The following is a 27,540-nucleotide window of genomic DNA, read 5'->3' as shown; positions in this document are numbered from 1 at the left end:
CATTTAGCAATATATTCTGGAACAGTTTCTCTATCAATGCAGAGGGAGCCTCTATTTTTTTTAACATCTGCACAATTCTTTATATGGATATGAACACCATAGTTCATTCAACCAGTCCCCTGTGGATGGACACATTGTTCACTATTACAAACAATACTGCAATGAATATTTTTTTGATTTTTTTTTTTTTGAGACAAGGTCTTGCCCTGTTGCCCAGGCTGAAGTGCAGTGGTGTGATTATAGCTCACTTCAACCTCAAACTCCTGGGCTCAAGCAATCGTCCAGCCTTGGCCTTCCAAGTAGCTGGGACTACAGTCGCATGCCACTATACTGGGCTAAGTATTTTTATTTTTAGTAGAGATAAGGTCTCGCTATGTTGCCCAGGCTAGTCTCAAGTGATCCTCCCACCTTGGCCTCCCAAAGTTCTGGGATTAGAGGTGTGAGCCCCTGTATCTGACCTGCAATAAATATTCTTGTACCTCCCTGATTTTGTGAGTGTGCAGGTAGATCTCTGCAATTAATAATCAGTTGGTGAAAGTAGGTGTTCTTCAGCCCTGGAGGGGTTGAGCGCAAGTTCAGGCGGACTTCAGATCCCTTGAAATTATATACAGAATTTTATACCTCTCTCTGAAAAACTACTTTTTATTTTTATTTTTTTTTTTGAGACGGAGTCTTGCTCTGTTGCCCAGGCTGGAGTGCAGTGACATGATCTTGGCTCACTGCAACCTCCGCCTCCCGGGTTCAAGCAATTCTCCTGCCTCAGCTTCCCAAGTAGCTGGGACTACAGGCACATGCCACCACACCCGGCTAATTTTTTGTATTTGTAGTAGAGCTGGGGTTTCATTGTGTTAGCCAGGATGGTCTTGATCTCCTGACCTTGTGATCCACCCACCTCGGCCTCCCAAAGTGTTGGGATTACAGGCATGAGCCACTGCACCCGGCCTTCTATTTTTTTTTTTGTCAGATCCTCACAGAGGTCAGTGACTTGACAAAGGTGTAGAGCTACTGTCAGAATCATAGTAGGATACTCACAAGACATTGTTAGGAGAGGAGTTAATGAAATAGTGACTTCAGCATGGTCTTTTTTTTTTAAGTGTAAATATATCTAAAGGTAGGAAAAAACTCAACAGGATCTATACATTTATATGTGTGTGCCTACAGGGTGATTTTCTTTTCTCATTTTTGCTCATGTGCATTTTCTGTTTTCTGTAATGAACGAATATTTTTGTTTGTTTGTTTGTTTTTTAGTGTCAAATCTCTTTTATTACAGAGGGGTTATGGTAAAAGATCCTGGGCATCCACTGGTTATCTTGGAGTGGCAGGGGGCACTCAGTCCCTCCGCAGGTTCTTAAGCCGTTCCTCCAGGTCTGCATCAGCATCAGCTAGGGCTGAGGCTGTGGCCTCTGCTTTTTTCCCACCAGCAGCCACACTAAGCGAGCCCCCAGTTGAGGGGAGGTTTGACAGCTCATCTGTTAGGCTAAGTCCCAGCTCATCCAGGACCTGGGACACAAGAGCATCACTCTCCTCTTCATCTTCCTCATCACCCATGGCGTCATCAATGGCATCATTCATCATCTCCTCCTTCATATCCATGATCTCTGCCTGCCGCTCAAACTCCATCATGATCTTCTGGATCTGGGGCAACTTCAGCAGTCTGTTCATGGTGCCCATGGCCTTGGTGACACCCTTCATGGCTTGTGCCATTGAGTTGTTGGACTTGAGTGTCTGGATCTTGAGGGACACAGCCTGGATGTTGGCCCGCATCAATACAAACTTGCACACATAGCGCCGGGTGCGCACCAAGTCTTTTGCCATGATGCGAACAGCATCCATCTGGCCTTGCTTGGCCATCTTCTTGATGTCTGCAATGATTTTCTTCTCCTGGGTCTCTAATTTCTGTCGCTCGCGGTCCAGCTCCCGCATGGCACAGTTCAGGGCCCTCTGGTTCTGCCGCAGTAGCTCCTCTGGCGTCTTCTGGCGCCCAAACAACAGGTCCATGGCGGTAGAAGCTCACTGGCAGGCCGGAGCTGGGACGGACACCCGCCTGTAATGAACGAATATTATTTGTGTCATCTAAAAATGGGGATTGGCCTGGTGTGGTAGCTTACACCTGTGATCCCAGTACTTTGGGAGGCTGAGGCTGGAAGATTACTTGAGCCCAGAAATTTGAGACCAGCCTGGGCAACATAGGGAGACCCTATCTCTACCAAAAAAAAAAAAAATAGCTGGGTGTGGTGGCGGCCTGCCTATGGTCCCAGCTACTTGGGAGGCTGAGACAGGAAGATGGCTTGAGCCCAGGAGGTCGTGGCTGCAGTGAGCTATGATGCTGCTACTACACTCCAGGCTGGGGCGACAGAGCAAAACTGTCTCAAAAAAATACATAAATAAAAAAATAGAAAAATTAAAATGGAGATCACTGGACTTAGGGGAGAGACAGATTTGAGCAGCCATCCTGGACTGAGAGCTCTGAGCATGGGGCCATGGCCTGTCTCCATCACTACAGTGTCTAAAGCACCAGCTGGCAGAGAGCAGGCCACGCAGTGGGACTCACAGAAGCTTTGCTGGGAGCCGGAATGAGTGAATGCTCTGTCTTCCTTCTGGGCCATTGCTCATGCTGTCCTCTCTCCTGTTGCTCCTTTTGTCATATTCCATCCTCTTGGCTAAGACTTTCTCCACTTCAAGTCTCAGCTCTGGCACAGCTCAGAGAATGTGTAAGGAAAGAGTAAGAAAGAGATGCCCAGGCTGGGTGTGGTGGCTCACACCTATAATCCCAGCACTTTGGGAGGCCGAGGTGGGAGGATTGCTTGAGCCAGGAGCTGCAGACCAGCCTGGACAACATAATGAGACCCCATCTCTAGTTAAAATTTTTTTTTATTAATTAAAAAAAAAAGAGGCTGAGCACAGTGGCTCATGCCTGTAATCCCAGCACTTTGGGAGGCTGAGCAGGGGTGGGCAGATCACTTGAGGTCAGGAGTTCAAGACCAGTCTGGCCAACATGGCAAAACCCTATCTCTACTAAAAATACAAAAATTAGCTGGGCGTGGTGGCAGGCACCTGTAATCCCAGGTGGGAGAATCACTTGAACCTGGGAGGCAGAGGTTGCAGTGAACGGAGATCGTGCCACTGCAGCCCATCCTTGGTGACAGAGCAAGATTCCATCTCCAAAAAAAAAAAAAAAAAATGATGCCCCAGGGCACAGAGAGACGTAGTTCTTATCTCCTGGTTCTTAGTCAGACTTCAGGCTCCTATAACACCAGAGCCTGGGAGGCTTATAAACAACACAACCTTGTCTCTCTGTTCTGGAGGCTGGAAGTCCAAGATGAGGTCACCAGCACTGCCAGGTTCAGGTGAGGGTGCTCTTCCAGGTTGCAGATGGCCTACTTCTCCTTGTATCCTCACACAGTGGAAAGCGGACCTGAGAGCTCTCTGAGGCCTCTGTCGTAAGGGCACTAATCCCATTCATGAGGGTGCCACCCTCATGACCTAATCACCTCCCAAAGGCCTCCCCCCACTCTTAATACCGTCATGTTGGGTGTTAAGATTTCAACATGTGGGCTTTGCAGGAGACACAGATATTGAGCCTATAACACCAAGCCAGATGGACTGGCCAGGATCTCTGTCCACTCAGGACATTTGAATGGGAATATCCTGCTCCCTCCCGGTTTTCCTGGCTCTCTCTCTTACTGGTCCTTTAAGGCTCAGCACAACTATTCTTTCCTCTGAGAAGCCTTCCCTGACCAGCAAGGTTAGATCTGGCCATTTTTCTAGGTTTTCACAGCCTCCTATCTCCCCACTATCCCAGCTCTGAACCCTCAGCCTGTGCCTCCCCTATCCCATCCTTGACCCCTCTGCCTGGGCCTTTCTGATCCTGGCCTTGACTTTTCTGCCTGTGCTTCTCCCATCTCTGCCCTGACCCCTCTGAGCTCTCACTGTCTGGTGATGTGTCTGTTTCTCCCAATGGACTGGGAGCCCCATGAGGGTAGGGCCTGCGGCTGTCTCTGCCACCTTCGTATTCCCAGGATCTCCCAGCCCAAGGCCAGGCGCAGAGTGAGTGCCCAGTGAATGTTTATTAAATGCAGCAGTGACTTAATTCACTTAGTGAGTGCCTGGGATTCTACCAGGCCCTGTTCTATGCACTGGGGATAAAGCAGTGATCAAAGCAGACCCAAACCCTTGTCTTTGTGGAGCTGCCATTCTGATGGAGTAAGACAGATGATAAACATGGTCAATTTGTGAATTATATTTCAGAAGGCCAGACGCTATAGAAAAAAAAAGAAAGCAGGGAAGGAGGATATAGAGTAGGGAGAGGCTGCCTTTTTTTTTTTTTTTTTTAGACAGAGTCTCACTCTGTTTGGCACCATCTTGGCTCACTGCAGCCTCCACCTCCTGGGTTAAAGCAATTCTCCTGCCCCAGCCACCTGAGTAGCTGGGATTACAGGCATGCCCCACCACACCCAGCTAATTTTTGTATTTTTAGTAGAGACAGGGTTTCACCATGTTGACCAGGCTGGTCTCAAACTCCTGACATCAAGTGATCCACCCACCTCAGCCTTCCAAAGTGCTGGGATTACAGGCGTGAGCCACTGTGCCCGGCCCAAGGCTGCCATTTAAAAAGGGGTATAGGCTGGGTCCCATGGGTCATGCCTGTAATTCCAGCACTTTGGGAGGCTGAGGCAGGAGGATTGCTTGAGGCCAGGAGTTGAGATCAGCCTGGGCAACATAGCAAGACCTCATCTCTATAAAACAAAACAAAACAAACAAACCATAAAATAAAATCATAAATAGGGCAGTCAGGGAAGGCTTGAGTCAGTGACATTTGAGCAAATACTCTTTTTTTATATTCTCCAATTTAAAACTTTTAATTAAAAAGTAGACTTTAATGTCGAAAATGCAAACTTGGGGAGGGCAGAAATACCACACACAAGGCTGTCACTTCACACTTGGAGGGTTGCACAGCAGCCTGGCAGAGGCGCTCCTCACTTCCCAGACGTTGGAAGTGGAGCGGCCGGGTAGAGGTGCTTCTCACTTCCCAGATGTTGCAGTGACCAGGCAGAGGGGCACCTCACTGAGCAAATATTTTATAGGAGGTACGGGAGTGAGTCACATGCACGTCTGCAGAAAGAACATTTCAGGCCACAGGTACTGCAAGAGGCAAGGTCTGTGATGGTGGCAGTAGCAGAAATAATGAGTCCCAGTGCAGCCAGAGCAGGGGAGCAGGTGGGAGGCTCAGAGATGAGGGCTGGAGGCCAGATGGCACAGGGGCCTGACCACCTCCTCTTCACCCGCTCTGCAGGTTGACAACCAGCGCTCGCGCCTGCCAGTCTCCCTGAGCGAGGGTCGCCTGCGTGTGTACCAGAGCGGACCGCGGGCCGTGGTGGAGCTGATCTTTGGGCTGGTGGTCACTTATGACTGGGACTGCCAGCTGGCACTCAGCCTGCCCGCGCGTTTCCAAGACCAAGTGTGCGGGCTGTGTGGCAACTATAATGGTGACCCAGCAGACGACTTCCTCACGCCTGATGGGGCTCTGGCTCCTGATGCTGTGGAGTTCGCAAGTAGCTGGAAGCTAGATGATGGGGACTACCTGTGTGAGGATGGCTGCCAGAACAACTGTCCCGCCTGCACCCCAGGCCAGGCCCAACACTATGAGGGTGACCGACTCTGTGGCATGCTGACCAAGCTCGATGGCCCCTTTGCTGTCTGCCATGACACCCTGGACCCCAGGCCCTTCCTGGAGCAGTGTGTATATGACCTGTGTGTGGTTGGTGGGGAGCGGCTCAGCCTGTGCCGTGGCCTCAGCGCCTATGCCCAGGCCTGTCTGGAGCTTGGCATCTCGGTTGGGGACTGGAGATCACCAGCCAACTGCCGTGAGTGATGCCCTGGGTGGGGGCTGGGAGCATACAGTGAGGGGCAGGAGATCCCTAGCATCTGCTCAATATCTGAGAAGTTATTGTGGTTCAGCCTGGTGCTGGGCAATGCCAGGGGCCTAGTGATGGCCAAGACAGCCAGCTCTGTCCACAATGAGCCTAAGGTTGGAGAGACATTTCACTAGACATTGACAGTCTGGAGGGGTCCAGGCAGGATGGGGAGGCCCACTCAGATGGGTTGGGGCCAGGATGGGAGAGAGACAGGCAGATGAGTCAGGGCTGGGATTGGGGGGGACAAAGGCAGAGCGGTTGGGGCCAGGATGGAGGAAGTCAGTGGGGCTATGGGAAACCAGAGGAGGATCCCGGCCCAGCCTGGGGAACAGGGGTGGTCAGGGAGGGTTTTCTAGAGAAAGGGATGTCCAATTTGAAACCCATAAGAGGGGCTGGAAGTTGCCAAGAGAAAGAGGAGGAAGTGAGTTGCAGGCCCAGAGAACAGCATGCTCAAAGGCTTGGCAGGACGGGAATTCTTGTCTGCAGAATCCCAACACAGAGACGTGATGTCTCTTCCTTTGCCTATAGCCCTCCCATGACTCCCATTGCCCTCTAGATAAAGTCCAGGCTCTTTAGCCAGGTGTCTGTCTGCTTAATCATTCATTCCACAAGCATTCCTTGAACCCCTGCCTGCCCCCTGTGCATGCTAATGATATTGAAGACACAGTGAGGACCAGCATAAATCTGTTCCTGCCCTTGTGAGTGAGGCTCCTAGAGACATGTCCCAGAGGCAGAAAGGACAGGTGGGAGGGAGGAAGAGGCATCCAGGCCCAGGCCCAGAGGGAGGGGAAGTAAGTATGGGGCAGACATAGAGGCCACTAGGTGTTTGTCTTGGCCAGTGCTGTGTCCCCACTGCCCAGTAAGCACCCCCCCAACCCCATGCCTGGTGCAAAATAGGAATCAGAGAGTTCATTTATTCTCCCATTCATTTCTGCAGTATTTCCTGAGCACCTGCTGTGCACCAGGCCCTGTCCTTGGTGCTGGGGACTCAGCAGTGATTGAGACAGATCAGGTCCCCACTCCCGTAGAACTTATCTCTTAGCGGGAGGGGAGGAACACAGACAGTGAGCAGATGAACTAGGAAGTATCTTCAGAGAGGCAAAGAAACAAGTTCATTCAATGACAGTGACTGTGAAGCTCATGAATAGGGTGATCAGGGAAGGCCTTTCTGGGCAGGTAACATTGGAGCTGAGACCAGGGTCAGGCAATGGAGTCAGCTAAGTACTAACTAACAGTGACGTCCACAGAATGTTTCCCCATAGAGCGACTCATTTAATCCCCACAATAACCCTGTGAGGTCTCGACTACATTATCCCATCTTACTGATGGGGAAACTGAGGCATGGGGAGATTGGAGTCAGTGGCCGAGAATGAGAGATCTGGGATTTGAACCCAGGCCACCTGGGCCCCAGTGGGCTTTCTGCGGAAAGGGAAGGCAGAAGGAACAGCCAATGCAAAGGCCCTGAGGTGGGAGCGTGAGGACCCGGGAGGAGGAGGCAGCTGGGGCTGGGGCAGAGTGAGCCCGAGGGAGAGGGAGAAGAGGCGAGGGCTGAGAGGTGAGAGGAACAGATGGCACAGGGCCTCCTGGGGCATGGGGAAGACTCTGGCGTTTACCCTGAGTGAGAGGAAGCCACAGGAGTGCTCTGAGACGGGGAGGGACCTGATCTGACCCAGACGTTCCCAGATTCCTCGGGCTGGTGTGAGAACAGGCTGTGGGGGCAGGAGGGAGCCCAGGCAGGAGGCTGCTGCGGTGGATAGGACCAGAGGCAGATTCTGTAACTGGGTGGAATTTTTTTTTTTTTTTTTTTTGAGACAAAGTCTTGCTCTGCGCCCGGGCTGGAGTGCAGTGGTGAGGTCTTGGCTCACTGCAGCCTCCACCTTCCAGGTTCAAGCGATTCTTCTGCCTCAGCCTCCTGAGTAGCTCGGATTACAGGCCTGCACCACCACTCCGGGCCAATCTGGGTAGATTTTGAATATGGAGCTCACAGGACTTGCTGACAGATTGGTTGTCCAGTGAGCGTTAGGGGGTTGGCGGGGTGGAGATTAACTGCATCGCTGGGGTGTGGCGCAGGAGCACCCAGAAGGATGGCAGTGCCATTATCTGAGATGGCGAGCTCTGAGAGAGAAGCAGGGTTTGGGGAGGGAATTCCTGAGCGTTGTCCCCGACAGGGAGCCCTTTGACAGCCCCTGCTACGCGGGCCTGATCCACCCTCTCTGATCTCCCCGCAGCCCTGTCCTGCCCAGCCAACAGCCGCTATGAGCTCTGCGGCCCTGCTTGCCCGGCCTCCTGCAACGGGGCTGCGGCGCCGTCCAACTGCTCCGGGCTCCCCTGCGTGGAGGGCTGCGTGTGCCTCCCAGGCTTCGTGGCCAGCGGCGGCGCCTGCGTGCCGGCCTCGTCGTGCGGCTGTACCTTCCAGGGTCTCCAGCTCGCTCCGGGCCAGGAGGTGTGGGCGGACGAGTTGTGCCAAAGGCGCTGCACCTGCAACGGTGCCACCCATCAGGTGACCTGCCGCGACACGCAGGGCTGCCCGGCGGGTGAGCGCTGCAGCGTCCAGAACGGCCTCCTGGGCTGCTACCCCGATCGCTTCGGGACCTGCCAGGGGTCCGGGGACCCACACTATGTGAGCTTCGACGGCCGGCGCTTCGACTTCATGGGCACCTGCACGTACCTGCTGGTCGGCTCATGCGGCCAGAACGCAGCGTTGCCCGCCTTCCGGGTGCTGGTGGAAAACGAGCATCGGGGCAGCCAGACTGTGAGCTACACGCGCGCCGTGCGGGTGGAGGCCCGCGGGGTGAAGGTGGCCGTGCGCCGGGAGTACCCCGGGCAAGTGCTGGTGAGCGACGTGGCGCCCAGGGCTGGGTGATGGGGCAGGAAATACCCTCTGAAGACTTGGATTTCTGGGTGGGCCTGGGGGTGGGGGAGGCCTGTTAGAAGATTTTATTTTTTTCGTTTTCCTTTTTCCTTTTTGTGGAGAACAGAGTCGCACTAAGTTGCCCAGGCCGGTCTCCAACTCCTGGGCTCAAGTGACCCTCCCGCCTCAGCTTCCTGAAGTGCTAGGAAGTGAGCTATGATCATGCCACTCCACTCTGGCCTGGGTGACAGAGTGAGACCCCCGTCTCTATTTTAAAAAGGAAGCTAGTGGCTGGGCGCCGTGGCTCATGCCTGTAATCCCAGCATTTTGGGAGGCGGAGGCGGGTGGATCATCTGAGGTTTGAGACCATCCTGGCCAACATGGTAAAACCCCCTCTCTACTAAAAATAGAAAAAAAAAATTAGCCAGGTGCAGTGGCTCACACCTGTAATCCCAGCTACTAGGGAGGCTGAGGGAGAATCGCTTGAACCCAGGAGGCAGAGGTTGTAGTGAGCCAAGATTGCGCTGCTGCACTTCAGCCTGGGCAACAGAGTGAGACCCTGTCAAAAAAAAAAAAAAAAAAAAGGAAGCTAGTATGGTTGCAGCAGCCTGAGTGAGAGGGACAGTGAGAAGAGGTGAGGCGAGGGAGGTAATGGGGAGATAGACAGATCATGTAGGTTTTGAAGGCCGTGGGTGAGGGATTTGGATTTAAGCTGGTGCTTTAAGAATGAAGAGGGGTGAATGGTGAGCCAGGCAGAGGCAACAGCAAGTGCAAAGGCCTTGAGGTGGGACTGAGCATAATATGTCCAAGAGAATAGCAAGGAGGTCAGGGTAGCTAGAGGTGAGTGAATTGAAGGGTGGGCCACAGAGCTGTGAATACCCTTACCAGATAGCCCTCTTGCATCTCCACCCAGGTGGATGACATCCTTCAGTACCTGCCCTTCCAAGCAGCAGATGGGCAGGTGCAGGTGTTCCGCCAGGGCAGGGACGCCGTCGTGCGCACGGACTTTGGCCTGACTGTCACCTATGACTGGAATGCACGAGTGACTGCCAAGGTGCCCAGCAGCTATGCTGAGGCCCTGTGTGGACTCTGTGGGAACTTCAACGGGGACCCAGCTGACGACCTGGCTCTGCGGGGTGGGGGTCAAGCTGCCAATGCACTGGCCTTTGGGAACAGTTGGCAAGAAGAGACGAGGCCCGGCTGTGGAGCAACTGAACCGGGTGACTGTCCCAAGCTGGACTCCCTGGTAGCCCAGCAGTTGCAGAGCAAGAATGAGTGTGGAATCCTTGCCGACCCCAAGGGGCCCTTCCGGGAGTGCCACAGCAAGCTGGACCCCCAGGGTGCCATGCGCGACTGTGTCTATGACCACTGCCTGCTGCCAGGCCAGTCTGGGCCACTGTGTGACGCACTGGCCACCTACGCTGCTGCATGCCAGGCTGCTGGAGCCACAGTGCACCCCTGGAGGAGCGAAGAACTTTGCCGTGAGTACCAGAAGTGGCAACTGGGGGACTCAGCCTTATATATATATTCATTAATGTATAAATATCATTAATTCATTTAATCCTTATAATAGCCCTATGAGGTAGGGATTGTGGTTATACCCATTTAACAGATGAAGAAATTGAGGTTCAGAAAGGTTCAGTTACACACCTAGGATCATGATAGCTGGAAAATCACAGATGGTGGGCATGCAGTTGGTATTTTTTTTTTTAGATGGAGTCTTGCTCTGTCGCCAGGCTGGAGTGCAGTGGCACGATCTCGGCTCACTGCAACCTCCGACTCTCTGGTTCAAGCTATTCTCCTGCCTCCGCCTCCAGAGTAGCTGGGATTACAGGCATACGCCACCACGCCCACCTAATTTTTGTATTTTTAGTAGAGATGGGGTTTCACCATGTTGGCCTGGATGGTCTCAATCTCCTGACCACGTGATCCACCCACCTCAGCCTCCCAAAGTGCTGGGATTACAGGCGTGAGCCACCGTGCCCAGCGGCAGTTGGTATTTGTAAAATGACTGAGTACACCTGGTGGCCCAGGGTGTGATTCCCACATAACAGCTGTCATTGAGATATGAGCAACAGTATTGTCATTAGGAGTCTCATCCCCTCTCTGGTTCTTTTTGATCCCCATCTATCCTACCTCACTTATTTACATCTGCCTGACCCCTTGGGCAGTCAGTTTGAGAGCCCTTGTTTCAGAGGTGGGTGCATGAATAATTTTCCAACACCTTTGCTTGCCTATGAAAGAAGTTTGAAAAGCCATGCATCCTCTCACCTGATTTTTTTTTAAGATGGGGTCTTGCTCTGTTGCCTAGGCTGGAGTGCAGTGGTGCAGTCATAGCTTACTGTAGCCTGGAACTCCTGGGCTCAAGTGATTCTCCTGCCTCAGCCTCCTGAGTAGCTGAAACGGCAGGCTTGCACCACCATCCCCAGCTAATTTTTAAAATTTTTTACAGAGACAGGGTTTTGATATTTTTCCCACGCTGGTCTCAAGCTCTTGGGCTCAAGCAATCCTCCTGCCTCGGCCTCTCAAAATACTAGGATTACAGGTGTGAGCCATCGTACCAGTTTCCTCTCACCTGATTTTTAATTTTAAAAATTTATTATTGAAATATAATACAGATACTTAAAAATATGTACATATCATAAGCTAACAGCTTGATCAGTTTTCACCAAGAGAACAAATTTGTGTGAACCGTCCCAAATTCAAGAAAAAAAAAATCTAGGTTCCCAACCCCAAGAGGTAACCACTATTCTGACTTCTAAAGTTTTTGAATTTTGGAATTAATAGAAGCATACATGTCTAGTTTTTCACCTGAAATAATCATAAAACGTATAATTTCTAACAAATGGTAACTTTTGACTTTTAAGAACCCTTTTTTTTTTTGAGATGGAGTCTCACTCTGTCACCCAGGCTGGAGTGCAGTGGCACAATCTCAGCTTGCTGCAACCTCCGCCTCCTGGGTTCAAGCAATTCTCCTGCCTCAGCCTCCCAAGTAGCTGGGACTACAGACGCCCGCCACCATGCTTGGCTAATTTTTTTGGTATTTTTAGTAGAGACGGGGTTTCACCATGTTGGCCAGGCTGGTTTCGAACTCCTGACCTCAAGTGATCCGCCCAACTCGGTCTCCCAAAGTGCTAGAATTACAGGCATGAGCCACTGCGCATAGCCTTAAGAACGTTTTTATTCGGGAAAAATTTAAACATACCCAAAGTAAACTAGGATAGTGAGCCAGCATATATCCATCATTTAGTTTCCACAATTATCAGCATAATATTGATATTTCAAAATGAAACTATTACTTGACTTATGCTCCTCTTTTAAATGTATTCAACAGATACATAGCACATAGTGGTACACATCATTGTCCACTGAAAAATACAGGATAAATATATCATTCCTTTTTCTCCTTCAACTTACATTCATTTATTCAACAAATATTCAAAACATTCAAAAATACCTTCTGTATTCCAGGCACTATTTTAAACACTCCAGATACAATGGGGGAGAGAATAAGAAAACAAATCCTTGCCTTTCTGAACTGATTTTCTAATGGTTTTTAGTTCTAACAGAATTTAACCTAATGTAACACACTTGAATCCATGGAAGTCGTTTGTTAAAATCACTGTATCAGTTGGTTTTTGCTGCATAACAAACAACCCAAGGCTTAGTAGCTGAGTGCATTAAAACAAGTGTTTATTTTTATTTATTTATTTATTTATTTATTTTTTGACATGTAGTCTCACTCTGTTGCCCAGGCTGGAGTGCAATGGCGTGATCTCGGCTCATTGCAACCTCTGCCTCCTGGGTTCAAGTGATTCTTCTGTCTCAGCTTCCCAAGTAGCTGGAATTACAGGCGTGTGCCACCATGCCTGGCTAATTTTTTGTATTTTTAGAAGAGATGGGGGTTTCACCATGTTAGCCAGGCTGGTCTCGAACTCCTGACTTCAGGTGATCTGCCTGCCTCAGCCTCCCAAAGTGCTGGGATTACAGGTGTGAGCCACCACGCCCGGCCAAGTATTTATTCTTTCTCATGATTCTGGGGGCTGCTGAGCTGTTCTCCCAGCCTGGGCCAGCTTGGTTGATCTCTGCAGTCTGTTGGAGGCTCAGCCGAGGCCGGGTAATTTTACACATCTGGCAGTTGTCAAGCTGGTTGGTTTGGGGGGCCCTCAGCTGAGACTTCTTTTCTCTGCTCCACTTGGTCTCATCTTCCAGCAGGTGAGCCGAGGCTTCTTCCCAAGGTGCTCTCAAGATTCCTAAGAGCACACAAGCCCCAGTGTGCAAGCACTTTCCAAGGCTCTACTTGGTATCATGGTTGCCAATGTCCCATTGGCCAAAGCAAGCGCCATGGTCATGCCCAGAGTCAAGACATGACCATTGGCAGCCTGTGTCACGATCCTCATCACACTTCTCTGCCACAAACATACACATCTATGACAAGATTTCAGAATTTTTATAATCCTAGCTACTCAGGATGCTGAGGTGGGAGGATCCCTAGAGGCTAGGAGTTAGAGACCAGCCTGAGCAACATAGTAAGAGCCTGTTTCTGAAAAACAGTGCAGGCTGGGTGCTGTGGCTCACACCTGTAATCCCAGCACTTTGGGAGGCCAAGGTGGGCGGATCATCTGAGGCCAGGAGTTTGAGACCAGCCTGGCCAACATGGTAAAACCCCGTCTCTACTAAAAATACTAAAAATTAGCCAGGTGTGGTGGCAGGTGCCTGTAATCCCAGCTACTCGGGAGGCTGAGGCAGAAGAATCGCTTGAACCCAGGAGGCAGAGGTTGCAGCGAGCCGAGATCAAGCCACTGCACTCCAGCCTGGGCAACAGAGCGAGACTCTGTCTCAAAAAAATAAAATAAAATAAAATAAAATGAAATAATAACAATGCAGTCTCCACCCATCCCAAATCTTAACACATGGCGTGTTGCCCTGGCGTGTGAAACCTCCCAGGACAAAACAGCCCTCTTATAAAAGATATAAGAAGTTTTAGAAATTCCTGAGACTCTAAGACTCTAAGGGGTTTTTTTAATGGAGTAAGATATAATTGCAAGTATTGTTTGCACACAATTGATAAAAATATTAAACAGAAGTAAATTATAATGGCCATTGTAATGGCATCACTCAGTGAGCTTACTCCCACCCAGTATTTCACATATATTGTTAGAATGAGACAGGGTTCAGCATCAATTTTAATTCTATCTTTTATTTTTGTAGATATGATATTTATTTATTGTTGAGATAAGGTATTATCCTGTCACCGAGGCTGGAGTCCAGTGGTGTGATCACAGCTTACTGTAGCCTCAATCTTTGGGCTCGAGTAGTCCTCCTGTGTCAGCCTCCTGAGTAGCTGGGACTACAGGTGCACACTACCATGCCTGGCTAATTTTTTATTTTTTGTAGACACAAGATCTCGCTATGTTGTCCAGGCTGGTCTCAAACTCCTGGGCTCAAGCCATCCTCCCACCTTGGCCTCCCAAAGTGCTGAGATTACAGACTTGAGCCACAGCTCCTGGCTTACATGATATTAATAAGTGGGTAGGAGTGGACGGAGTGCAGGTGGAGTAACATCACTCCATGCTCTGAACCCCTTCTGAGTCATAGGGAAGGCACACAGTGAGACACCACAAATTTATTTTTTATTATCTGTGAGCAGCCAATTCTATTAGGCCCTCCTTTTAATTTATTACTCAATAATGATTCAGCATTCGTTGTATTCACAGCGATAGGAATATTTGAAATTGTCCGTTTATGTCCTCAGAGGTTTCACACCCCAGGGCAGTGTGCCATGTGTTAAGATTCAGGATGGGGCCGGGTGTGGTGGCTCATGCCTGTAATCCCAGCACTTTGGGAGGCTGAGGCGGGCAGATCACTTGAGGTGAGGAGTTCGAGACCAGCCTGGCCAATATGGCAAAACCCTGTCTCTACAAAAAATACAAAAGTTAGCTAGGCCTGGTGGTGAGCGCCTATAATCCCAGCTACCTGGGAGGTTGAGGCAGGAGAATCTTTGCTTAAACCTGGGAGACAGAGATTGCAGTGAGCTGAGATCGCACCACTGCACTCCAGCCTGGCCCACAGATCGAGACTCTGTCTCAAAAAAAAAAAAAAAAAAAAAATTCAGGATGGGTGGGGGACTGCACTGTTCTCCTCTGTAAAGTGGAGGAAGCATGCTTGTGAAGGGGACAGGTGGACAATGGGAAGTGGGAATGCTCCTCTAACAGAGCATTCTTGGGCTGTCCTTTTAGCGAGAACACGTATAATTCCAGCTAGCAGTTGTGTGACACGCATCCCACTGGGCAGGTCCTGTTCTAAGGGTTTCTCATTGAATCCTCACAACCACCCCGTGAGGCAGAATTGCTCTTATTCCTATTTTACAAGACGAGGAAACTGAACCACAGAGATGTTAAGGAACTAGCCTGAGGTCACACAGCCGGTGGGGTGATTTGAACAGGCTGGCTCCTGATTTTGTGCTGTTAATTATCAGACTCTGTGGCCTCTGCGGAAATTGAGAATCTCTTGTTTCCTTAAAACTACTCTTTTCCTTGTACCCCCTGGAAGTTCTAGAAGACTGGATCATGAGATCTTAGATATGCAGATGGAGGCCTGACCCAGCTTGAACAATTACTGGTATTTTGCCATTCTTAGTTCCTCTACCTCTCACTCCACCCCCTCTTTTTTGGTAGAATATTTTAGATCAAATTCTAGGCAGATGAGTTCTTCTCTAACTACTTCAGTAAGCATCTGCTATTCGGCAACAAAAAAGGACTTTTAAGGCACAGGACTTTGCTTTTCATGCCTGTAATCCCAGCACTTTGGGAGGCCTAGGTGGAAGGATCACTGGAGGCCAGGAGTTCAAGACCAGCCTGGCAACATAGCAAAACCCAGTCTCTACAAAAATAAAAATAAAGAATAAGCCGGGCATGGTGACTAGTGCCTATCATTTCAGCTACCCAGGAGGCTAAGGTGGGAGAATATCTTCAGCCCAGGAGGTGGAGGTGGCAGTGAGCCGAGACTGTGCCACTGCACTCCAGTGAGGCCCTGTCTCTAAAAAAAAAAGGAGGGAAGAAAGAAAGAGATATGAGGCCATGTGGTAATTACCAGTAACAAAAATAACATTAATTCCCTAACATCATGTAAAGCCCAATCTGGGTTCAAATTTTCCCAACTGTCTAAAAAAAAAAGGTTTTTTTTCTATTTTGTTTGGCTCTAGAACCAAACCAAATACACATACTGCATTGGATTGATCTACCTCTTTGCTTTTACTCTGTCAGAATTTACTTCCTTTGTTCCTCCCAACATAGTATTACGAAAATTGTCAAATATACAAAAAAGTTGAAAGAATTTTACAGTGAAGACCCATAAACCTACCACCTGGACTCTACACTCTAATTCTTTTTCTTTTCTTTTTTCTTTCTTTTTTTTTTTTTTGAGATGGAGTCTCACTCTGTCGCCTAATCTGGAGTGCAGTGGCACGATCTCAGCTCACTGCAACCTCCGCCTCCCGGGTTCAAGCGATTCTCCCACCTCAGCCTCCCATGTAGCTGGGATTACAGATGTGTGCCATCATGCCCAGCTAATTTTTGTATTTTTAGTAGAAACGGGTTTTACCATGTTGGCCAGGCTGGTCTCGAACTCCTGACCTCAAGTGATCCTCCCGCCTCGGCTTCCAAAAATGCTGGGGTTATAGGTGTGAGCCACCACGCCCGGCCTCTACACTCTAATTCTAATTCACTCATTTGCCTTATCACATAGCTATCCCTCCATCCAGCTCTTCCTTTTGTTTATGTCACTTATTTACTGGGAAAGATAGGTTATTTATCCTGCAGAATTTCATACTTTTGGGATCTGGCTAGTTGCTATTTTGGAGTGTTATTGAACTTGTCCCTGTGTCCCCATGATTCTCCTGTAAGCTGGATGTTAGCTTCAGAACAGCACCACCCAGCAGAACTTCAATGATGACAGCTCCATATTTGAGCTGTTCAAATACATACCAGGTCGCCACAGGTCACATGTGGCTGCTGAGCACTTGCAGTGAGGCTGTTGTGACTGAGGAGCTAAATCTTCAATTTTGTTTCATTTTAATTAACTTACATCTAAATGGTCACAAGCGGCTAGTGGCTACTATATTTGACAGCACAGATAGAGATTTAATGTGGTTTAGTTTTAGTCACTTAGATTTGCTTTTTATGGAGTGACTGGAGTTTGGGGAGGGGAGCAGGGAGGTTTTTTTTTTTCTTTATAACACTGGCTAAATATTTTAATTTAATTACTGCTATAGAAGGAAGAAGCTAAAAGTATTGCATTCACAAATACTGCATAGATTATACAAACACACACAAATATATGCATATGCATGTTTAAAATATATGCCACATATCAACACCATGTATCCAACTTGAATAAGGTCATTAAAGACATAATAGAAGGCTGGGTGTGGTGGCTCATTCCTGTAATCCCAGCACTTCAGGAGGCTGAGGCAGGTGGACTGCTTGAGCCCAGGAGTTTGAGGCCAGCCTGGGCAACATAGCGAGACCGCATCTCTATAAAAAATTTGAAAAGTTAGCCAGGCATGATGGTGCACGCCTATAGTCCCAGCTACTCAGGAGGCTGAAGTGGGAGGATTGCTTGAGCCCAGGACGTCAAAGCTGCAGTGAGCCGTGATAGCAAGCACCACTGTGCTCCAGCCTGAGTAACAGAGCGACCCCTATCTCAAAAAAAAAAAAAAAAAAAAAAGTATAATAGATAACTCCAAACCACAGTTAAATTGGGAAAGAATATTAATTATCAGGATCAGATTAACTGTGATGTAATGTGTTCCCCAAGCTCCCTGCAATGGGACCGCTTGTGTGTGAGTGTCTTAGAGCATCTGTGTGTGCATACGAATGTGTTGGGGGACTGCTTGTGTGTGAGTGTGTTTGAGTGTGTGTGTGCATACGAATGTGTTGGCGGACCGCTTGTGTGTGAGTGTCTTTGAGCATCTGTGTGTGCGTACGAATCTGTTGGGGGACCGCTTGTGTGTGAGTGTGTCTTGATCTCCTGACCTGGGAACAGGAATTCTTGATCTTGATGTCTCCTCTCCCTGCAGCACTGAGCTGCCCACCCCACAGCCACTATGAGGCGTGTTCCTATGGCTGCCCGCTGTCCTGTGGAGACCTCCCAGTGCCCGGGGGCTGTGGCTCAGAATGCCATGAGGGCTGCGTGTGCGATGAGGGCTTTGCGCTCAGTGGTGAGTCCTGCCTGCCCCTGGCCTCCTGTGGCTGCGTACACCAGGGCACCTACCACCCACCAGGCCAGACCTTCTACCCTGGCCCCGGATGTGATTCCCTTTGCCACTGCCAGGAGGGCGGCCTGGTGTCCTGTGAGCCCTCCAGCTGTGGCCCGCACGAGGCCTGCCAGCCATCCGGTGGCAGCTTGGGCTGCGTGGCCGTGGGCTCTACCACCTGCCAGGCGTCAGGAGATCCCCACTACACCACCTTTGATGGCCGCCGCTTCGACTTCATGGGCACCTGCGTGTATGTGCTGGCTCAGACCTGCGGCACCCGGCCTGGCCTGCATCGGTTTGCCGTCCTGCAGGAGAACGTGGCCTGGGGTAATGGGCGAGTCAGTGTGACCAGGGTGATCACGGTCCAGGTGGCAAACTTCACCCTGCGGCTGGAGCAGAGACAGTGGAAGGTCACGGTGAGAGCAGATGGGGAGCAGGGGGCGAGGGGCCTGTGGGTGTGTGGGACACAGGCAGCGCTCAGCCCAGGAGTTGGGGGCACAGAGATGAGAGTGCATGTGCGAGGCCTGGGGTCCCTGAAGACAGAAGATGCCAGTCAGAACCCAGAGTGGGAAGCCAATGAGGGAGGTGTCATCAGGGACTTGGGAGCTGCTCCCCCTACTCTGTCCCTCAGTCTCCACCCTCTCTTCACCTCCATGCATTGACTTTTCTTTTTTCTTTTCTTTTCTTTTCTTTTTTTTTTTTTTTTTTGAGATGGAGTATCGCTCTGTTGCCCAGGCTGCAATGCAATGGTGCGATCTGGGCTCACTACAACCTCTGCCTCTTGGGTTCAATGGATTCTTCTGCCTCAGCCTCCCAAGTACCTGGGATTACAGGCGCCCACCACAACACCTGGCTAATTTTTGTATTTAGTAGAGACAGGGTTTGGCCATGTTGACCAGGCTGGTCTTGAACGCCTGACCTTGTGATCCACCCGCCTCAGCCTCCCAAAACGCTAGGATTACAGGCATGAGCCACTGCGCCTGCCCGCATTGACTTTTCTCTCCAGATCTCTCCCACTCTCTCCTCCCTCCCACTCCATCCTCTCCTCACCTCAATCCTGGATTCTGCCCTACCCACCTCCTTAGTCTGCCACTCATTGGCAGCACGCGGTGCCATCAGAGGTTGGGAAAGATCAAGTCTGGAGAAGCTTCATGGACAGAGGACAATCTGTCAATCTGTGGGTGACACTCTCACCCCCTTAACTACAACAACGGCAGCTATAGTTTCTATACAGCTGACTGCAGACCTTTTGGCTGCCAGGCACTTCATGTCCGTGTTGTCTGTATACTTCCAACAGGAGCTGCAGGCACCATGACTTGCTTTATTTTTCAGAGTGGGGTGGCCCATCACTGGCCCATAGTCCCCCAGCAAAGGTGGAGCTTGAACCCCATGCTGCTCTGCAGTGCTTTTCTTACTGAGAAGATTTGGTCTCATGTGGAGACTGGCATCTGAGTTACAGTGGAGGGGTTTCCCCTGAGATCCCACTGAAACACAGACACGCAGCTGTTTTTCTAGTAGCAGTATTGGCGAAGGTGCTGATCAATTACTGACTTAATCTGGCGAACTGGACAGGCGTGACTTTTTTTTTTTTTTTTTTGAGACAGAGTCTCACTTTGTCACCCAGGCTAGAGTGCAGTGGCACGATCTCGACTCACTGCAACCTCTGTCTCCCGGATTCAAGTGATTCTCCTGCCTCAGCTACAAGCACCCACCACCATGCCCAGTTACTTTATTGTATTTTTAGTAGAGATGGGGGTTTCACCATGTTGGCCAGGATGGTCTCAATCTCCTGACCTCGGGATCCACCCGCTTCGGTCTCCCAAAGTGCTGGGATTACAGGCGTGAGCCACCACGCCCGGCCAATTTTTTTTTGTATAGAGAGGGGTCTTGCTATGTTGCCCAGGCTGGTCTCGAACTCCTGGGCTCAAGAGACCCTCCCACCTTGGCCTCCCAAAGTGCTGGAATTACAGTTGTGAACCACTGCTCCTGACCAATTTATTTATTTATTTATTACTTTGTAGAGACAGGATCTCCATATGTTGCTCAGGCTGACCTTAAACTCCTGGGCTCAAGTGATCTTCCCACCTTGGCCTCTCAAAGTGCTGGGATTATAGATATAAGCCACTGTGCCCAGCCCAGGGGTGGATTTACAAGGCTTTGTTGGTGCCTAGTAAACCTTAAACTGAAACCACTGGTCCTCAACTCATAGGTTTGAGTTATTTCCCCAAGAATTTAGCCTAACTTTCCATTCGCTGATGCTTTAAAGCAAAAACCTATGGTGTCTGTTTACTCTTCAAAAGAAAAACCTCCGCTCATAGCTGCTAATAGCAGCAAATGCTCCTGAAGCCTGCATGCCATGCCAGCCGCGTTTCTCAGCACTTTACAGATACTAATTTATCTGATCCTGACAACAGTTCCGTGGGGCAAACACCTTATTCCCGCCTCATAGATGAGGAAACAGAAACAGGGAGAGGTGACTCACTTGCCCAAGGTCACAAAGAGGGTAAAGGGGGAAATTGAACTTGGGCAAGTGGCTCTGGGGGCGATCATTGCTTATTAATGACTGCAGCAAGTGGTACATAAAGGATAGCTGGAGGCTTGTTACTTCATCGAGACCTGTATTCGTTTCCCCTGGCTGCCATAACAAATTACCACGAGCTTGGTGGCTTAAAACAATAGAAATGTACGTTCCACAGTCCTGGGTGCCAGAAGTTCAACATCAAGGTGTCGGCAGGGCTGCACCCCCTCCAAAGACACTGGTTGGGGGAACTTCCTTTCCCTTTCCAGCTCTGCAGACTCCAGGTTCTCTGGGCTTGTGACAACACCATTCTAATCCCTGCCTTCATCTTCATCTGGCCTTTCCTGTGTGTCTCTGTGTCTTTTTGTTTCTGGCTCTTACAAGGACACTAGTCATTGGATTTAGGGCCCAGTTTAATCCAGGATAATCTCATGTTGAGATTATTACCCTGATTACATCTACAAAGAACTTTATTCCAAGTAAGCTCACGTTACGGGATTCTGGGTGAATATGTCTTTTATGGACCACCATTCAATCGACTATCAGGCCCTGTTATTCTACCAACTTTAGACATACAAAAAGTGAAGCCCCAAGAGGTGAGGTCACACAGATCTTCAGCATCAGGCATGGGCTTGAACTAGGGTCCCACCCCCACTCAAAGTATACTTTCTGAAGCGTGGCCTGCCTCTCTCGCCTCCCAGGTGAACGGTGTGGACATGAAGCTGCCCGTGGTGCTGGCCAACGGCCAGATCCGTGCCTCCCAGCATGGTTCAGATGTTGTGATTGAGACCGACTTCGGCCTGCGTGTGGCCTACGACCTTGTGTACTATGTGCGGGTCACCGTCCCCGGAAACTACTACCAGCAGATGTGTGGCCTGTGTGGGAACTACAACGGCGACCCCAAGGATGACTTCCAGAAGCCCAATGGCTCTCAGGCAGGCAACGCCAATGAGTTCGGCAACTCCTGGGAGGAGGTGGTGCCCGACTCTCCCTGCCGGCCGCCGACCCCCTGTCCGCCGGGGAGCGAGGGCTGCGACCCCAGTGGCGAGTGTCCTCCCGATCTGGAGAAGAAGTATCAGAAGGAGGAGTTCTGTGGGCTCCTCTCCAGCCCCACAGGGCCACTGGCCTCCTGCCACAAGCTGGTGGATCCCCAGGGTCCCTTGCAAGATTGTGTCTTTGATCTCTGCCTGGGTGGTGGGAACCTGAGCATTCTCTGCAGCAACATCCATGCCTATGTGAGTGCTTGCCAGGCGGCTGGAGGCCACGTGAAGCCCTGGAGGACTGAAACTTTCTGTCGTGAGTGAGGGAGAGCCGGCGGGGCAGGGAGGGGAGAGCTTGAGGCACAGAAGGTGTAGACCCTGGGCCTTGCAGCCCCTCCCTCCCCAGGGCTCTGATCGTCAACCCCTCCTTGCAGCCATGGAGTGCCCTCTGAACAGTCACTACGAGCTCTGCGCGGACACTTGCTCCCTGGGCTGCTCGGCTCTCAGTGCCCCTCTGCAGTGCCCAGATGGGTGTGCTGAGGGCTGCCAGTGTGACTCCGGCTTCCTCTACAACGGCCAAGCCTGTGTGCCCATCCAGCAATGCGGCTGCTACCACAATGGTGTCTACTATGAGGTAGGAACCTAGTCATCTGGGGCAGAATATGGGGCCTCACCGCTCCCACTGCTCATCAGCCCCACGGCCTACTTGGCCTCTTATTTATTTCTTTTAGAGTCAGGCTCTCACTCTGTCACCCAGGCTGGAGGGCAGTGGTACGATCATAGTTCACTGCAGCCCCGAATTCCTTGGCTCAAGCAATCCTTCACCTCACCTCCCAAGTACCTGGGACTATAGGCGTGCACCACCAAGCTCAGCGAATTTTTAATTTTCCTGTGGAGACACAGAGATGCGGGCGTCTCACTATGTTGCTCAGGCTGGTTGTGAACTCCAGGCCTCAAGCCGTCCTCCCACCTTGGCCACCCAAAGTGCTGGGATTCATGGCGTGAGCCACCATGCCCGACCCACTGAGCCTCTTTTTTTTTTTTTTTTTAAGACATAGTCTTGCTCTGTTGCCCAGGCTGGAGTGCAACCTCCGCTGCCTGGGTTCAAGCTCACTGCAACCTCAGCATCCCAGGTTGAAGCAATTCTCTTGTCTCAGCCTCCCGAGTAGCTAGGAGTACAGGCACGTGCCACCACGCCCAGCTGATTTTTTGTATTTTGGTAGAGGTGGAGTTTTGCCATATTGGCCAGGCTGCTCTCGAACTCTTGACTTCAAGTGATCCTCCTGCCTTGGCCTCCCAAAGTGCGAGCATTACAGGCGTGAGCCACCACAGCTAGTCCACTCAGTCTCTTCAATGTCTCTTGTACCCACTCCTTTCCCCGTCCCCGTGGCCCTCCCTTGGTCCAGCTGGTCCTCTCCCACCTGGGTCCCTCCCAGCTCCTACCTCTGCTCCCTCTGGTCCACCCTCCACGTGGCAGTGGTAAAGATCTTTCTAAATATGACCATGGGCTCTGAAGCTTTAAACCCTCCCCTGACTCCCCGGGTCAAGTTGTGGCTTTGACTTCCGGGTCTGGATGAAGGGAGCCTTTCTGACCACAAAGACAAGATTTTCATGGGTTATACCAGCTGCTAACACCCTCTCTTTCCCTCTCCCACTCTGTCCCTGTTGGTCCTTTTTCTTTGTCTGGAGCATGTATTTGTCTAATGTCCGTCTCCCTTGCAGGACTGTGAGCTCTCCTAGGGGTGGAACCTTCTCTCTGTTGTTCTCCTCACATAAATAATATTAATAATAACAGAAAATGTGTAGATAGTGCTTACTATGTATCTGGTACCATTTTAAGTGCTATGTGTGCATATTTTTATATATGCATTACATATCTAAAAACTTGTTATTCTGAAAACGTTCAAACATGCAAAAATTAAGAGAATAGTGCAATGACTGTCCATGTACTTACCCATCACGTGATTAGCTTCAAAAATAAGCCACATTCTCCGGATCTTGTTTGATGTTTACCCCACGTATCTCTCCTGTCTCAATGTTTTAAAGGAAACCGTTTTCTGTTTTTTTTTTTGTTTTTTTGTTTTTTTTCTTGAGATGGAGTCTTGCTCTGTCACTCAGGCTGGAGTGCAGTGGTGCCGTTTCGGCTCACTGCAAGCTCCGCCTCCCGAGTTCACACCATTCTCCTGCCTCAGCCTCCCGAGTAGCTGGGACTATAGGCACCCGCCACCACGCCCGACTAATTTTTTGTATTTTTAGTAGAGACGGGGTTTCACCGTGTTAGCCAGGATGGTCTCAATCTTCCGACCTCATGATCCACCTGCCTCGGCTTCCCAAAGTGCTGGGATTACAAGCATGAGCCACCGCGCCCGGCCTACCCTTTTCATTTTATCTGAATTTTACATGTGTTATTAACTCAGTTATACTTCCATAGGCAGGCGCTACTATCATCTGCAATTTGCAGATCACGAAACTGAGCCATAAAGAGGTGAAGTAACTTGCCCAGAGTCACACAGTTTGGAAACAGCAGAAACGGGCTTCAAGCCCAGGCAATCTGCTCTTAGTTACTATGTCACACCATTTCTCCTACAGCAGACATTGAGCGGATATTTTGGAATGAATGAGTAAATGAAGAAAAGTGAATGAACAAATGAATAACGACCCCAAAGCCTCAGCTTCACAGACAAGGGGCCATCCTGCTAAGAGATGTCCATTGTCTGTGATGTCTGCCAAACCCCTCTGTGCCCAGAACGCCAGAGATGTGAGAGTCGGCTCCCACCCGTGGTGTCCCTGATGGCCATGCCCTCTCTCCCCACAGCCGGAGCAGACAGTCCTCATTGACCACTGTCGGCAGCAGTGCACGTGCCATGCGGGTAAAGGCGTGGTGTGCCAGGAACACAGCTGCAAGCCGGGGCAGGTGTGCCAGCCCTCCGGAGGCATCCTGAGCTGCGTCACCAGAGGTGCTGGGCTGGGCTGGGACTGGGGCTGATGGGACTAGGGATGGAGGACGGCGACTCTGGGGCTGAGGGTAGTGTAACTGGGGTGTCCATGGCGGGAGGTGTACAGGACTAATGATTGAGGTCTCAGACCTGGGGAACCCTAGACCAGGTTTCACAGGGCCAGGGCCACCTACTTTGGGAGGTAGGGACCCTTAGGGAAAATCCAGGCTGTGGGGACCCTCAGAGGTAGTTTTCTCAGGGTGGATGTCAGAGACCCTCGGTATAAGGCAGGGACAGGCGCGCCTTTGCTCTAATGTGCTACATGGTAAATGTTTAAGCTCGCAGGCTGTACATTCTTGTTCCAGCTACTCACTCTGCCATTGTGGCATGAAAGCAGCCGTAGACTATGTAAGTGAAGAGGTCAGGCTCCTATAAGACTTTAGAATACAAGAGCAGCAGCCTAGAGGGCCATCGTGAGCGGAACACTGATGTGTGGGATTAGGCTTGGGGTTCAGACACTAGCAGCACAGGGCAGAGGAAAGACTGGTATCCCAGGAGCAGGGACAGAGAGCAGAGTTCTGAGTCTGAGGCACAGAGACCCCACCAAGGCAGGACATTGGATATGGGGACCCCTCTTAACTGGAAGATCAGGATTTCTAGGGGTATAGTCTCCAATGTGGGAACCCCCCAGACTAAATCTGGGACACAGCCACCTCCAGGGCTTATTTCTTAGGGTGAAGAGCAGAGAACCCTCCTCCCCCCAAGGATAAGAGAATAGGAGCTCCAGCACCAAGGGGTGGGGGCTAAGACTCTCAGAGCTGATGAGCAGGATAACAGGGACTCCCAGGAATGGGGGGTATATCGCTCAGCATCCATTTGAGAGATAGAAAGCACACAGCCATTTGAATGAGGAGAGTCTAATTAAAGAATCATTTACTTATTAATAGGAGATTAACTATTAAAGGGTAAAGAGGGCCTGGTGCTGTGGCTCACACACCCAGCACTTTGGGAGGATCACTTGAGGTCAGGAGTTCGAGACCAGCCTGGGCAACATAGCGAGACCTCTGTCTCCACAAAAAAATTAAAATTAGCCAGGCGTGGTGATGCACGCCTGTGGTCCCAGCTATTCAGGAGGCTGAGTTGGGAGGATCAGTTGAGCCCAGTAGTTGGACGCTGCAGTGAGCTATGATTGCACCACTGCCCTCCAGCCTGGGCAAGACAGCAAGACCTTGTCTCTTTACAAACAAACAAACAAACAAATAAATAAATAGAAATAGAAACGATAAAGAGAACACTAAAGAATACCACCAAAGCAGATATAAGAAGTAGCCCTGACTTTAAGGCTAAGGTAGAGGCCTCAAGGAAGGGAGACATTGGCTCCTCCTCTTCAAGGAGGGGAGAATCAGCCCCAAGGCTGAGTCCAGTCTCACTGTAGCTGTAGCCCACTGGGTGGCACAGAGGTTTCTGCAGGCTGGACTTAGCAAGAAGGAAACCGCTCCCTGGGAAGCCAGCTGGGGCCAGTGGCACTCACTGAATGTGGTGGCCCCACACCCTGGGCAGAGCTGGAACGGCCAAACTGGCTGGAAGCCAGACCAGGAGCCCCTCCCTCCTGCAGTGACTCTCCAGCGCCCTCTGTTGACAAAGCTTAACTCCGTGGGTGTATTTGAAGCTGAGAGGCAGTACACAGATAATGGACCCAGGAGGAAGGAGACATTTGAAGACTGGCCTCTCCCACACAGGGGTTCCACAAGCTGGGGTCACAGATGTAGTAACCATAGGAATGGGATCTTGGACACAGAAGCCCTCCAGGACAGGGCCTCAGCAGTGAGACACCCTCAAGGCTACTGTCTTGAATACAGCAACCCTCAGGGATGGGGTCTTGCACTGAGGGAGACCCAGGCCATGAGACTTAGCTAGTTAGGGTCTCAAACGTTTCATATCCTGCTGAGACCCTGGCACTGGGCTCTTGCCAGAAGATCACCCAGGGCCCTAGTCTTGGACACAGAGGCCTCCAGGACCTGGAGAAATTGGAGACCAATTTCCATCAAATGTGGAGACATCCAGGGGGCTGAGATCTCAGGCATGGGGGACCCTGAGGCCTAGATCTTTTTTTTTTTTTTTTTTGAGATAAGGTCTCACTCTGTCACCCAGGCTGGAGTGTAGTGTAGCTTACTGCAGCCTCGATTTCCTGGGCTCAAACAATCCTCCCACCTCAGCCTCCTGAGTAGCTGGGGACCACAGGCACACACCACCATGCCTGGCTCATTTATTAATTTTTCTGTAGAAATGGGGTCTTACTATGTTGCCCAGGCTGGTCTCAAACTCCAGGGCTCAAGCAATCCTCCCACCTCAGCCTCTTAAAGTGCTGGGATTACAGGCCTGAGCCACCACACCTGGCCTGGGGCCCAGGTCTTGCACACAGAGAACCCTGGGGCTGGTGTCTCAGACATGAATGCTCTCAGTGCTGACATCGCAGACACAAGGACCCCTGGGGCACAGATCTCAACTGGGGTCAAGTGCACCTTTTCTCTAAAGGGCTAGATGGTAAATGTTTAAGCTTGCAGGCTATACCTTCTGGATCACAACTACTCACTCTGCCACTGTGGTGTGAAAGCAGCCGTAGCCTATGTAAGTGAAGAGGGTGAGGTTCCTATAAAACTTAAAATACAAGAACAGGGTGAACTCTCAAGCAAGGGCACCATGGAAACTGCACCTTAAACACAGACATAGAGCCTTGGTCTTTGCCTTGGTCTTAGGTGCATGGACTCCAGGACCTCAGTCTCACACAGCAAATGGCAGGGCCTCAGTCTCAGAGGTAGGGGGACTCTAGGTACTGGGTCTTGGCTGTAGGGGCCTCTGGGGTCCGGGTCTCAGGTATGGGACCTTTGACAGCCGAGACTTAGACACAGTCCACCATGGGGCCTCAGTGTCAGACGTGTGGGACTCCCAGGGGCTGGTCTTGAAAATAGCAGGCTGGGCATGGTGGCTCACGCCTCTAATCCCAACACTCTGGGAGGCCAAGGTTGGCTGATCACTTGATGTCAGGAGCCTGAGACCAGCCTGGCCAACATGGTGAAACCCTGT

The 27,540-nt window shown here is 50.6% G+C and overlaps 2 protein-coding genes across 2 annotated transcripts in view; one reads left to right on the top strand and one right to left on the bottom strand.

Moving 5' to 3' along the window:
- FCGBP (Fc gamma binding protein) overlaps positions 1-27,540 on the top strand; it is a 115,652-nt gene that overhangs the window by 19,136 nt on the left and 68,976 nt on the right. The window contains exons 6-11 of the mRNA XM_063657391.1: positions 5,294-5,864; positions 8,144-8,748; positions 9,680-10,247; positions 17,846-18,438; positions 21,242-21,836; positions 21,955-22,154. Coding sequence (XP_063513461.1) covers positions 5,294-5,864; positions 8,144-8,748; positions 9,680-10,247; positions 17,846-18,438; positions 21,242-21,836; positions 21,955-22,154 — 3,132 coding nt within the window. The remainder of the gene's footprint in view (positions 1-5,293; positions 5,865-8,143; positions 8,749-9,679; positions 10,248-17,845; positions 18,439-21,241; positions 21,837-21,954; positions 22,155-27,540) is intronic.
- Positions 1,239-2,038, bottom strand: LOC129019683 (charged multivesicular body protein 2a-like). Its single transcript, XM_054462731.2, has one exon. The coding sequence runs from the start codon at positions 1,996-1,998 to the stop codon at positions 1,330-1,332; it is 669 nt and encodes a 222-aa protein (XP_054318706.1). The 5' UTR covers positions 1,999-2,038; the 3' UTR covers positions 1,239-1,329.

This window comes from Pongo pygmaeus, chromosome 20 (assembly GCF_028885625.2).
Source record: "Pongo pygmaeus isolate AG05252 chromosome 20, NHGRI_mPonPyg2-v2.0_pri, whole genome shotgun sequence".
NCBI lineage: Eukaryota > Metazoa > Chordata > Mammalia > Primates > Hominidae > Pongo > Pongo pygmaeus.
This window is presented reverse-complemented; position numbering and strand designations above follow the sequence as displayed.

What these genes read in the sequence shown, in the direction of transcription:
- LOC129019683 (XM_054462731.2), bottom strand. Translation starts at nt 1,998, where the DNA reads ATGGACCTGTTGTTTGGGCGCCAGAAGACGCCAGAGGAGCTACTGCGG.